This window comes from Lycorma delicatula, chromosome 9 (genome assembly GCF_047948215.1).
Source record: "Lycorma delicatula isolate Av1 chromosome 9, ASM4794821v1, whole genome shotgun sequence".
In the NCBI taxonomy this organism is placed as follows: domain Eukaryota; kingdom Metazoa; phylum Arthropoda; class Insecta; order Hemiptera; family Fulgoridae; genus Lycorma; species Lycorma delicatula.
The window spans coordinates 106,237,388-106,251,872 of NC_134463.1; the positions used below are offsets into that span (position 1 = coordinate 106,237,388).

Below are 14,485 nucleotides of genomic sequence, written 5' to 3' on the forward strand. Positions count from 1 at the left end.
AACAGAAGAACAAAAGATTAATAATTATTTTCAGTTTTTAACACTGAAGAAATGATTTTATTACCAGATTATTTTAACAGTTTAATTAATATACGCTTACATAATGCACCCTTAAATGCATACTGTATAACTATAACAAATACCTGTACAATTTTCATTTTTTTATTTTTATTTCCTACATAAGAACATTTTAAAAGCATACAAAGATATTAAAAATATATGTTTTTTGGCAATTTCTAAAATTATAAATATTCATACTTTTACTTTATTTTTTAGAGGTTAAAAAGAATTGAGGTGAAACCCTGTTAGTTTCTTTATAACACTTAATAATTTTATTAAAAGCACCTAAACTAAATTATAAACCACAACAGTATCTCTTTGTGTCACAGAATAATGTTAAGTAAGAGTTATTATTTTATTTCTTTTCCTGTGAATGACACATATTTTGAAAATAAATGAAATACTAATACAGGTCACTGAAAGTGATCTCAAATGTATAATTACAGATACTACATCTTCAAAACACAAGACAAAACAGTAAAAAAAAAAAAAAAATAGCTGGAAGTTTTGGAGGGAATACATCAGACAATTAAATGGGCTGCCAACTGAAAGAAATTATATTATTATAAAATCACTACTTACTTACATTAATTTATACACTACATGATATGCTAAAAGGTTTTGTATAATAAATAATAAATAAACTTTAAAATTTTATTTGTTTACAGTGTAAGAAGTTCAATCATGCCACATGTCATAGTTGGTAGTAATTTACTAAAAGTAAATAAAGTGAAACGTCGCATAAAATCAATAAATATTCATCCACAATTTAATATTTCAATAACTCCTTATGAATTCAATGTTGCTTTACTTCAGGTAAACTACAATTTTTGTTTAAGTACCTAAAACAGAACTGTAGGGCAAATAACAATCACTATAAAGTTTCAAATGTAGCAATAAATTCCTCTAAGTTAATAAAAAAAACAGAATTGGGTAGTAGTTTGAAATGAATGTGTATATGCATTACAAAGTACATTTAGGTACATATAAAATATTCAAGAGAAAAACACATTTTAAAAAATTATAATAATAGACCATAAAATTAAATCTTAAACCTTTTATTCCTAATCCTCCCTTTCAAAACTAAATCATCACCAAAGTATGACCAATAATTCTTTTCATATATCTTTACGTATAATATTCATTACACATACGCATGCATACATTTATATGCACCCTTTGTAGAAAAAAACTGTACTAAAAGACTTAAACATCTAGTACAAATCAATGGCTATCTACTTACAAATATTATATAAAATCGAAAAAACACCTCATGACAAAAATCATGCTCACACGGATAAACCAATAATTATACAAAATTTTCAGGAAAGAATGTTTCTCTTCAATTTAAAAAAGTATTCAAAAGCTATATTGAGTGCACTAAATACACATTAGAATGGGTATACACATTCACCTTCAGATGCAAGAAACTGATATAACACCCAAAAACAGAATAAACTGTTGTAAATAAACTCTCACATACGCATTAACTATAATGTGAAAATTTTACTTAAAACACACATAAACAACAAAGATCTGGAACAACATAAAATACTTTTGAACAATATAAAATACACTATTCTAAATACATAAAAATATTCAGCTACTATTTAGAGTTTCTTGATCTTTTTAAGAGGGTGATATTAACAAAGCAATACAACTGCACTGAAAAAGGTGAGTTTAATAAGTTTAAAAGGTCTTGGAAAAAAATTTCTTTAATCTGAAAGTGTAATTTTTACTGGTAAAAAAATTTTATTCCATTTCATGATATTGAAGAAACACATTTATTTTTAATACACAAGTTTGATTTATGCAAGTATTATAAAAACATAAAATTATTTGTCTAATTTGACTGACTGCAGATTAATATCACATTTTTTGGTAATCTCAAGTTGGACAATCACAGAAAATTAAGAGAAACTGTCATTTTGGGACAAACTACCACAACTTAGCTTATGTTAAAAATTTTGGTACTTACATATTAGCCCGTCGACCAATAAATTGCAAACTTTTGAGTTATTGTTAATGCCACCCGATATAACCATTACCATTTTTATAATCATTTATATTTATTTATTTTATAAATGCAATTTAACTAAACTTAACCTACCCTCGCTAGCCTTAACAAATTGACAGTAATGTTTTGAGTATTTAAACAATAAATTCAAAACATTACTGTAAATTACTCGAGCTTAGCAAGCGTAGGTTAATTTGTATATAAGCAGTAATGCTTATATTTTTAATATGTAAAATACGTTAATGATCCCGTAACTTTGAAGTATTTTCGAAGTTTAACAAATTGATAAATCACTGAGTTAATGGAACGGAATATGTCTTTTATACCAATTCTTCTTGCAGTCTAGAAATTTATCCGTTGGAGCTTGATCTTTCGCATTAGGTGGCAGGTAGGTTATTGAAAATAACCTATATATTTAATTTTATTTACTCTTAAAAGGACAATTTTTTTGCGTTCCTGTTATTTTAGATAATAGATGTTTGAAAAAGTTTTAAAACATAAAACGTGTTTAAAAAATTTTTAAACATAATATTGCCCATTTTTACCCTTCTCCATAAAGTCAATGAAGATTATGTTATGGTAATCCCAAAAAATAGTGGTTATATACCTTTCTTTCTGATTAGACGGTTTTCACCTTCTTTGGAGCAAATTCCCCGATTTCAACCCATTATTTCGGCTATTCCTCGGTTTTAGTGTAGTGATGTATCAAAGTTTCATCAGTTATAAAACTGTGCAAAAATTCCTCTCGATTACGGTTGAAATGGACCCAAACCGTGCATAGAACATTTACTCTCAAGCTTTTGATTAATTGTGAGCAAACGCGGCACACACCTTACGGACAGTTTTCACATAAGAAAATATTCTTGAGAAATATGATCCACCAGTACGTTTGTCGTTTATATTCCTATAATTAATTTAAAAATAACCAAACCACTGTAAACCGTTCTAAGAGAAAGATTTAAATAGACAAATTTTATAGATAAAAATATATTTCAAAATAAAACCAAGAAAAAAATAAGTTTTAATTTAAAAATAACAATTTCTAATAGATATCAAATTTCAATTTTTTTGATTTCTTTGAACTGTTACTTTCTCAGTACATGCATGCCATCGAGTTCAGAACTTACAATGCTATTAATATGATTAATTCGTTTAATTAATTGGTGCGATGTTTGTTTTAAACTTGTTAATACACTCGCAAAATTATTTTTCTACTCATTGTAATTTTTAAACGCTTTTCCTCCCCATTAACCGACAATATAAATAGTAAAGATAATTAAATACTTGTCCTTTGTTTACCGTTTCATGCATACCGTGACAATCGCCAACATTTATCAAGTTATAATTATGAAAATCTTACACGTATTGTTGAGAACTAGCGTGTCGATCAAAACGAAGCAAATTTTTTTCGTCATTCGTTCTCTTTTCATATTCATCGATAAGCTTCTTACAGTCACTCAAATCAACAGCACTTTCATCGTCTTCGGCACAGCATAAATTACAGATGCGAAGCTCTTAATTAACATCATCACCCTCCAGGATTTTGTTAAAGGGCATCCACCTTTCACGGAACATAAGTTGACCCGCCCTATCTAGAGGCATCGTGAGCAATTAACATTGAGATGAACGCCTATCTTCTTTTATAATTAAAGTTTTCGTTGTTCTTCGGCTATCAGATTTATTTCGTTCTGATGACTGGTATGACCGACGTCTTTTTAAGCTACCAGTAGTTTCAATCTTTCACAAAGTTCATTCGAATTATCAAAATAGACTTAAAATCGGGTCTTGTAATTTGATCTAAAACCATCATGTCCTTATCCCTCTGCCAGGTTTTTCTGAGCTGGGAGCAACGTCCTTATTATCTTCATGTATTAAGTAGTATAAAATTTTATACTATTATATCTCGAGTTCTGTGTTCTTTGAGCATTGGTAAGCATAAAAATCTCTGTACTCTTTGAGGTCTTCGTCGGCATTACGTACGGACTTTGTTGTTTTTTAAAAAGCAACTTGTATAATCTGCACGTGCTTTGGAAACTTGTGTTATCTAAAAAGAATTTCATCGATTATTTGAAATGAACCAATTTGACTCCGATTTTCAAATCATCGCCTTCAAAATGAATCCCCTATACATTGTTGGTTTTATTCTTTACATCGCTTATGGTATCGAGAGTATAATCCTTAGCCGGTTCGCCTTTGAATTAATTCTCAACCCGTGACAAGGCCTGCAGCTTTTCTGTCGGTGTCTGGAGAATCTCTTCTACCATAACCGATGAAATATACTCTTCCGGTGAGGACATAAGTCTTTTAGGCGTAAGTATAACTCCCCTCTTTTCCAGCATCTCAATCATCAGGTGATGAAAATTCTGGTAAAGTCTCTTCAGTTTGCACCCGCTCGTTCAACTCTGACTGCGCACGTCATTTTTTAACAATGATACTTCTGAACCTAAAAACACGCTTTTTATATGCTGCCTATCACAATCGTGTAGAATAATGGCCATTCTGACGGTTGCCATAGCATAATATGTGCATACTAATAATATGAAGCACCAAATTCAGAGACCCTTAATTTTTATCATTTGTATGTAGTGATCGTGTCACGAGAACAGTCAGATTGATAATTACCTAGCAATACTGTACGTCGAATCCACCAATCACGAATTTCCGTAATTAATTACAGCATGGCAGCAAGTCCTGTTACGTATCTCACTTTTAATATGTATTTTTGTAATAATGCATTATTTAATGTTTCAAAACATTTATGATTTAATAAAAGTTTTTTAATTTATTAAATAATTATATAAATTTATTCTAGGTCTCAGAAGAATTCCATTGGTGTGGCAGAATAAAACCTATTACGGTTCTTTTACCAAACATGGTTTATAAGTTAGATGAAAGTTCTAAAAATTGCAAATATTGTGGCTGGGGAACTTCTGGTTCTCTGACTAAAGTAAGTAATTAAATGGGATATAACAAAATTATTATTATTACACATACAATTTACCTACATAAGTTCATTTTCATCTGTATAATTTTTAAAACTGACTCCTGTGTGTAGTTATTTTTGATAGTGTAGTAAAAACCCTAATGAAATTGTTTTCATTTAGCCCATTGTTAATCCTTATTCATTTGGCTTAACCCACAAACCGCTGAAGTTGCAATAACTTAACGTTATTTGTTTTGCGTTGTTGCATGAAATAATATTTATTTGTTGTTTTAAATAGCCTGTTTCAATAACAACCTCGCACATTAAATAATAGCAAAAGGTTTTTGTTGGTAATAAGTATTATATGTTATTGTTCATTAAATTTAATCATTTTTTGCTTCTTCTGAGGTGACCTATGAATCTATACTATTATATACTGAGGAAGAGGGCTTTTGTTTGTTCAGAATAAACAAAAAAACCACTTTACCAATCACAACCAAATTTTTACACATGTTTCTTACCATAACCAAAAAGATTATTAGTAGAGGAGATTTGGCTGTTGAAGCCGAAACTTTAATGAATTGATTTAATGAACTCTGTGAACTGGGTTTGAACTGAATGATTTGAAAACAATAGAATTAATAATATTACAAAAATAATGTAATTAAATTTACGTTAAATAAAATAAAAGATCTAGTATTAAATAAATTTTGTTTAACAATAATAGGCTTCCCATGGGGACTGCATGTGAGACTAGAGTGGTGAGGTATGCGAACACCTCATGGGAGGCTAGACCAATCACTACTATCAACCGGTAACAAAAAGGGTGTTCCTGGAGCACTGTTTTGGGAGGTGCAATGGGGTGGCTCTTATAATATTTTTGCAAATGATCGTCCGATTTTCAAAATTCAAATGGGGTATTTGTTAGTAGGTTGAAGGCTAACTTTTGCAAACATCAGGTACTCTCTTGATCTAACATGATCTAACCATGATCTTATCATGGTTATTCGGAAATGTTATTTAAAAATGAAAAATTATTTATTAAAACATGTAAATAATAAATAATCAGTTTTTCTACTAGATAATTTTCCCAATCCCCCCGACTATACTAAATGAGATGTTCAGTGGATTTGGGCTTGCAAATTCTCTTCAGATAAATATTTAAAAACTGTTTTTGGGTTTTTTGAATTCCGATCTTTTTTTAAGTATTGCAAAGATATATGGCACTGTGGCTCAACCAATACAGTCACTGCCACCGTTATATGTGACTGGCTGCACCTGGCTTCAGCTACTTGACTGCAAAACATGAAATAAAAACATCGACCTCGAAAAATGCAAGTAACCATATAGTGTGGGCAAAGTTGTGATGAGGAGCTAGTGATTTATATAAGAATTAACTCTGATGTACAATATTATTTTTAACTGCTTATTACATATTCAAAAATAGTGATAGTTTTTCTATGTAGACTTATCTTGTTCATTATTTATTATGCCCATATCTAGGTAGAAAGAAATTAATGTATCATCTGTTCAGTAGCTGAACAGATGATACCATACTTTGGTCGCCATTCTTGTAAAATTTTTATGAAAGGAAACATGTGCGCTTTGGCTGCAAGGTTTGGTGTTTATTTTCTTCACAAGGATACCTTTTCAACATTCTTCTTTATCAAGAAAAAGATGCAGAAGTAGATTTTAGCCTTGGATTAGGTGCTTCAGTTGTTCAAAATATATTCTACATTGTAAACAATTCTGGAAAGCACAGCATTTATTTTGATAGATTTTTTTAGTTCGTATAAATTGTTAAGTTCAGTGAAGAAGGAAGGCTTTATCGCAACTGGAACAGTTAATGAAAATAGAATTCAAAACTCCCCTTTGGAAAATTCTCATTCTTTGTGTAAGGAACTCCTCATGGGACGTACAATTATCAATTTGATACACCAATTCAATTTTTATTACAAAATGGAACAAAAATTCTGCTGTTACTCTAATTATAAATGTTCAGTCCACTGAACCTATGAATAATGTCGAAGATATTACAAGGTGAAAAAAATAAAAATAACAATCCAACAGCCCAGATCTCACAAGCAATACAATTGCTATATGGACGGATATGATTCAGTGAACAATGGTGTTGGCAACTATCGAATAACAATGAAAGGAAAAAAATGGTGGTGGCCTTTGTTTTCAAACTTTCATGTAGCTTTATAGTATAGAATTTGCACAAAGAACAAGTTGAGCAACTCAAATTTTGACAATTTGTAGTTATCGCAGCATTGTCAAAAGCAAATAAGACACAAGAAATTGCTATTCCACAAATACAGAGACTTGGATGACAAACAGTTTTCAACTGAAATAACTCAGCGACACAGTTGACCAAGCATCTTCCTGAAAAAATGTAAATAACTGAAGAATCTGCTGCCAACAAAGTCTAAAGTTGGACTTCATGTAAAATATTTTATTGATTACCATACTTTGATTACCAAACTTTACAATTCATTATATATCAAATTAAAATGTAAACATTTCATTTATATTGTATCCTAATTTCTGATACATAAAAAAAGTAGTAGGCTAAATCAGTTTTTGTTAATTAAGACACCCTTTCCTGTTAAGTGGCATTTTCGCAACATTTTGTAAATCGAAAAACATACACGAGGGTCAAAAATCATATATATGTTCAAAATTCTCTATAAACCTAAGAAATCATTTTACAACCAGTGCATCAGATCACGGCAAAATATGGCTTAATTAAAATTACAACATAGGAAACTAATCTGGAATGTAAACATTTGATACCTACAGACCAAATTAGATAATATTTCAAAATAATCCCTTTGTATTGTCTACAATATTTTTTGTGTAAATACTGAAAATTACATATAGTCAAAAATTATTACATTAGCCTTAAAATTATTTCCACCAAAGATAACTAATTTAGAAAATATAACAAAAAATAATTATTATTCATAAAAAAATTAGACAATAAATATTTCTGTATGATTATTTAAAAAAATAAAATAGTTGAAATACAAATAAAAATTACTTGTCTTGTTTCTACCAACACGTTGCAGAACTTCCATCATAGGTGTCTGAACTAATGTTGACATTAATAATAGTACAGCAGGGGTGATAGTAAATTGTGACAGGCAGTGAAGGTAGCTAGAAGCCAGTCACTGGTCAAGCAGTCCATTCCTACCCTGCACGACAACTGAGCTTTTTAAATTTTGAGAAGCATTAATGTTCTATGTTTGGGATCACCATAATCTAAACTAATATACTATGCAAATCCAAACTATGGTTGTGGTATGAATAGGAGTAGTAAAATACAAACGTACTTTACATACCAATCAGATTAAAAAAACTATGCTAATTTTGATTAGTGGCATATCCAAAGAATTAAGTTTCTGTTTGCTGCCTAATTAAATTAAATTATTTAATGGTTGTAGCAGCTACCATTACAAAAACAAGTGTGCTGAAACACTTCTAATACAAACATAAACCTTCGCTATTCTATTATTAAAAAATAACACCTGAAATGACAATTTGATTATTTAAAAAAAAATAATGTAGAGATCTCCATTCATTGATCAGCATGAAATATTTTTTTTAATTCATCTAAAAACAAATGTATTAAATACTTATTTTTCTAAATTTATAAATAGGCTTCTTTCTTTTCAGACACTGAACATTTCTTTTATCAATGACATACAACATCATTATTAAATTGAGCAATTTTTTTTAAATTTCAAATTTATAAGTTGAATAAAAATATTTAGTTTTAATACAATAGCTACTTTTTCCCTTTCTAGAGTAAAGTTGAAAACTGTTCCTACTATGATTATGCTTCATTAAAAGAAAATTGATTTAAAATTGAGTCTGTAAGAAAAGAGTTGAATAAATTCATTCTAAATCCAATTCTGAGGATTTTTAAAAAATTTCAGGAACCGTTTCAAATTATCTTTTTATAAAGTTAAAAACCACACAACTATAAATTTCATTTGATACAAGTATAACTTGCATGAATCAAGATAAGAATTTCATATCTTTATCTAATTTTTTTAAAAATTAAAATGAGTTCATTCTCGTATACGAGATACCAAATCAGATTTCATGATACACAAATCTACGCATGAATTTCTTAAAACATTTAGAACAGTAGTAGATTATTATATTTGATATACACAACAGTAGTTCAAATACAAGTGACAATGTTGTTCCCTTTCTTGTAATACACCTTCAGTGCTGTCTTTGTTTACACAGTTAAACAAGCAAAACCCACTTGCTTGAGGATTCTCATATTTCAATCAATAATTCATTCACATCTTAGGAAATTTTTACCACAAGTGAAAGTATGTGCAATTATAAAACCTTTTTCATAAAAGAAAGAGTGAAACGCTGAAACAAAGTTAAAAGTAAAAAATCAAAGCAGAAAATAGCATGCACGTAATAAGAGTGTATTACGTAAATGTATTTCTTGTTTTCTATGCTAGAGAATGGGGAGAAATGTTAAAATCAATGACTACAGTAGCGAACAAATTAATCCAAACAAAAGGAATTTTTGTTCTGTTGTAGGCCATTCTGTGGCAGACTGCTTGCTGTTTCAGGTTATGTTGTTAGTTCATATACAGATAGAATTAGTGGTTTTTGTGCTTTTATAATTAATTGTCAATTAGTTTTTGGTGCCTTGCGAGTTTTTTTTGTAAATTTGTTATTCTTTTCTAGTTAATAGAATGGATATAATCCCACAACAGCGGGCAAAAATTGTTGCTTTGTCCCAACAAACACAAATGACTCGGACAGATTGCCAGCAAGTATAGTGTGAGGGTTTTAGGTATTGCAAATGAAATAATGAAAGTTTTAGGGTCTCTCTCCAAACAGAAAAGGAAAATGTGGATGGAAAAAGAAAACCACGCCCTCACAGGATCGATTACTAATAAGAAAATATTTTAATTATAAATTCCTCCTGAAGATGGCAGAACAACCGAAAGCGCTTGAGGAAGTCAATGGAATTTTGGTAAGCTGTTCTTAAAATTAATGTTCAAAAAACTTACTAAGGAAAAACAAAATTAATTCATGATTATCAACTGTTGACCTTAATAGGGACTTGAGAGCCAGTGGGACTAATGTTTCTGATACGACAGTTCGTAGAAGATTGTTGGTAGTGGGAAGGATTGCTCAGAAACCTAAAAAGAAGCAATTACTGACACAGGTTATGAAGAAAAAAAGACTTTAATGGGCAGAAACATAAAGAATGGATTACTGAGATGTGGAAAAAAATTATTTTTTCAGACAAGACTCATTTCTTTGTCCAAGGGGTGAGAGTAGCCTGCATTTGTAAGTCAGCACATGAGAAGACTACTGATGTAGTAGTCTTAACCAGTACATTAACATATGCTGCAGAAGAACCCAGAACTCATTTTACACAGGGCCTTGCACGATGTTGCGCATCAAAGAAGGCAAAAGAGTTCAAAAATCAGAAAATTCAACTGCTCTCATGGCCAGGGAACTTCCCCAACCTGAATCCCATTGAAAATTTATGGGCCATACTAAAAAGAAAACTTGGGAAATTAATAGTAGCACAAAAACTGACCTTATTAGTTCAGTGATACAGGTTTGGTTTTGAGATGAAGTCTAAAATCATTGTTCTACCTTAGTGGAGTCAGTGCCAAAGAGATTTAATGAAGTTAAAATTTTGATATCAAATGCAAAGAATTTTAAGACATCAACTGAAAAGGATGAATATGTAATGGAAACAGAACAACCGTCCTTCACCAAGAATGATTGGTGAAGTTTCTTATTTTTCAAAAGTTTCTTATGCATGAAAATATTTTTTGTTTGTTTTTGGATTCAAAGAGCTGTTTTATTTACCTATATGACTGATAAAATATTAATTTGTTACATTATTTCTCAGTTAAATGAAATTCGAAGTCAGCTTACAATATAAAAGACACATTTTTCCAGATTTCCTTCTGAGACCTGGAGATCAGATTCCAGAGTTTGGGTAAAATGTTTTCTTGCAAATGAAATTTTATTTCTTTATTCTAGCAAATCACCAAACATACAAATAAAAGGAGGGTTGCTCTCAGGCAACTGAGATTTGATCCAAATCCCTTGTACTGTACAGGATCTACTTGTATTGCCACAGACGCACACACAATACGATAACATACAAAGTGAAAACTTCATCAGCAATTGTTCAAAATTCTCAGTAGATTTTGGATGTATATTAACTTCTGAACAACATTGAAAAATGAACTGAAAAACATAATTCAATAATTCCTAGGATCAGGTGATGGAATGCTCAAAAATATTTTAAATAAAATAAAATTACATCATTTATAATTGTCTCATTAAGTAAATGTTTTATTTTTCACTTTTCAGAAACAAAGTAAAATTAATGTAGGTGGTTTAAAATATGGAGATGTTACAATAAAAAATATTAGTGAATGTGAAGAACTGTGTAAAAAATTTGGTGTCACACAAATTAGTGAAAGACACACAGTATGTGCAACTATTTCTGCAAACATGGTAGTAATAATAATTTTTATAATTTAATTTACAGGTGATTTTTATAATATCTACAAAACAATAAAATTTCTGATGCAAAATTGCCTGCCAAGTACTTACTTATACAAGTTCTAGAGTCTATTGCGGGCCTTGACTTCCTCCACAATTTATCTGCAATCTTCTCTTCTATTCACTACCTCTTTGTTTAGTCCTCAACAACTCATCCAATCAGCACATCCTTGGCCTACCCCATTCTCCATTAAAAATCTGCTTCTGAAGTCAATAAATTTTCTTTCCTGAAAACTGGTCTAACCAGCTACCAGTTGGTAGACCAGTTTTGCATTTTTATAAATGCAAAATTTTGGTTTTGGAAATATTTTCTATTTTTTCATTAAACTTTGTTTTACAAATTACTCCTGCTTTAATTGAGCCATATATTCTCCTCTAAACTTTTAGAGGAGTTTAGTTCAATTAAGGCTCTTGTCTCGCTACCATATATTACAATTGGTCTTATCAGATACCAATTGCTTACATTCTTTCATTTTAGTATTGCATGATATTAGCATGGAGTCAATAATTTTAAATCAGTAATGCATCCCCAGTTACAAAGGAATATTCTTCAGCAAGTTAAATGAAACTTTCTACATTTTCAAATGAATATTCAAATCTAACTTTGTCTTCTGCTCTGGATGCTGCCCCATCAACATATATTTTTCTAAGTTGAGTTAATCAGAGTAAATAATTATGAACTCAAAGAAATAATAAAAGTACGAGAAAAATTAATTATTATTTTTTATAACTTACTTTGTTTTCTCAAAGGACATAACAGTCAACATTCCTTTGAAAGACAACAAAAGGTCAACTTTGAAATTAACAACTGTTGACCATTGTGGTTTGAAAACAAAGCAAGTTAGCAAGAATAGTAATTAATTTTTCTCATTTTTTTTATTTTTAGGCATCCGGAGCCAGAAGACAATTAGATAAAGTAAGAGATTTGAATATTCATTTGAAATCTGTGGATATTGTTCCATCAATAATGTGTTTTATCTTTCAAGATCCCTTGGGCACTTTTAAAGCCACAACTTTTTAAGTTCTGCACTTCCATAACCTTTATATACTTGCTAAATCTAATCTCATTTGTCTTTTGTTTACGAAATTGAAAGATTACTTTTTTGGTACAATTAGTTAATGGACTATTACCAAGACAAATTCATGCTAGGGTTGTGAAGACATCGATATAGGGTGGTATTCAACTGAAAAGAACGTCTTTCAAATGTAAGAGTATAAGTTGAATAAACCTACTTTAAGATTTTACCGCTCAGAGACTGGCTAAGTGCCAAGTATGTTATGAAAATTAAGATATTTTTAAATGAAAACATTTGTACTATAAAGCTTGTGCTTCAAACCTTATTATACTGTTATTTACATTTGAATGACTTGTTATTTTCAGTTGAATTCCCTCCTACATCAATGCCTTGATAGCCCTGGCAAAAATTAAGTCCATCAACTCATTAATTATGCAATCATATTGAATTGAACTCATATCTTGTATCAAAAAAGTAACAGTTGCCATTCATCCTGTCTTATTGAGTGGTAACATCTCTATTTGAACCTAAATCATTATAATACATTACAAATTTACTCACTTTAGTACAATAAAAAAAACCTACAAAATCTCTTCCATCTATGCAAAAAAAGTAAAAATGGAAAAAATTTCTAGTCATGATCACAAGCAGTACAAAATCTTAAAAAAAAAATTTGACCTGGTATCCCTTTTGGATTTAAAATTATTGAATGGGAACAAAATTTATTTGTGCATATTGCACTAAAGTAAATCCAATGTGTAATATTACACATTCCACAAATATAAAATAATAATTTAGTTATAATAAAAAATAATTTATTTCAGTTTCATAATTTATTATGAAATGTAATTTTTAATAAATGAAACTTATGTTTATACAATGAATTTATTTTTTACAGGGATTTTATTCTGATGCAGGAACACCATTATTTTGTTCTAACAAACTGATTGGATTATATATGGTTGGACCAGTTTGTAGACATAGTAAACAAAATGTACATGTATTTGTTAATGTTGGGTCTTATAACAGATGGATTTCTGAGGTAACTAATTTGATAGATTCTGCCAGTTTATACAGTTTTAATATGTTACTATTATTTTTGATTCCATTGCTACATCTATATATTTAATAATAATTACATGAATATGACTGCATTAAAACAATAACAATATTAATGATTTTTATAACGTATTTATACCTTTGAAGAAAACAAAAGAAGAGAACAATATTTTTGAAGAACAATAATAAATAGAAATTATCTATATTAATGAGGGAACATGTAAAAATTTAACATAAATCTATCTGTTATGAAAAGCTTAATTTTGTTAAAAAAAGTTAGTTTTTGGTGTTATAGTATCATGAATAATATTAAATTAAAACTTTCATTTCTAATTTTTTCATTTCATTTTAAAATTTTCCATAGTGAGAACTATTTAGCCTTTTCATTTCTATTTTGGGTGTGCTGCGAATGAAATGTAGTAAAAATATGGAGATCCATTGTCCAATTTATTATACTACAGTGAAATGTTAAAGTTTTATTTAACATCATCATTTTTGGTTCTGAGATTGTATAACTGCATCAATTAATTATAACTTCATATCTAGTGAACTTAGCATCCTTTTTTTAATAACTTATTTTTAAAATCCCACATCTCATTTCTTGACTTGACATGGATTTTTAGAGATGTGGGCAAATGATTTTAGAATAAGTTATTAAAAAAAGGGTGCGCTAACTTCACTAGACATGAAGAATCCATACATATATGTATCAAGTAGTTATTGCCCACAACTGCAACACCAGTCGAAACACTGGTAAAGTCACTTCTAAAAATGACATAAATTATTTTTGAATAACATCAAGCCCACGACAGCCATGTTTCACATTTCACAAAA

The 14,485-nt window shown here is 29.6% G+C and overlaps 2 protein-coding genes across 3 annotated transcripts in view; one reads left to right on the forward strand and one right to left on the reverse strand.

Moving 5' to 3' along the window:
• Positions 1-2,984, reverse strand: part of LOC142329970 (synaptic vesicle glycoprotein 2C-like) — a 40,952-nt gene extending 37,968 nt beyond the window's left edge. The window contains exon 1 of the mRNA XM_075374955.1: positions 2,039-2,984. The gene's annotated coding sequence lies outside the window, so the exon portion shown is untranslated. The remainder of the gene's footprint in view (positions 1-2,038) is intronic.
• Positions 2,985-4,899: 1,915 nt separating this feature from the next.
• LOC142329794 (uncharacterized) lies at positions 4,900-13,801 on the forward strand. Of its 2 annotated transcripts, none has more exons than XM_075374597.1 (2): positions 4,900-5,024; positions 13,491-13,801. In XM_075374597.1, exons 1-2 carry the CDS (start codon positions 4,950-4,952, stop codon positions 13,719-13,721), a joined length of 306 nt encoding a protein of 101 aa, XP_075230712.1. In that variant the 5' UTR covers positions 4,900-4,949; the 3' UTR covers positions 13,722-13,801. The 2 variants fall into 2 exon arrangements, 1 of the variants encoding a protein (XP_075230712.1); XR_012757593.1 differs by lacking the exon at positions 4,900-5,024 and adding an exon at positions 11,417-11,528.
• The last annotated feature ends 684 nt before the right edge of the window (positions 13,802-14,485 follow it).

Excerpts from the sequence above, each read along its gene's own strand:
- LOC142329794 (XM_075374597.1), top strand. The coding sequence starts at position 4,950 with ATGGTTTATAAGTTAGATGAAAGTTCTAAAAATTGCAAATATTGTGGC. Across the intron at positions 5,025-13,490 it reads CTTCTGGTTCTCTGACTAAA|GGATTTTATTCTGATGCAGG; the intron begins GTAAGTAATTAA and ends TATTTTTTACAG.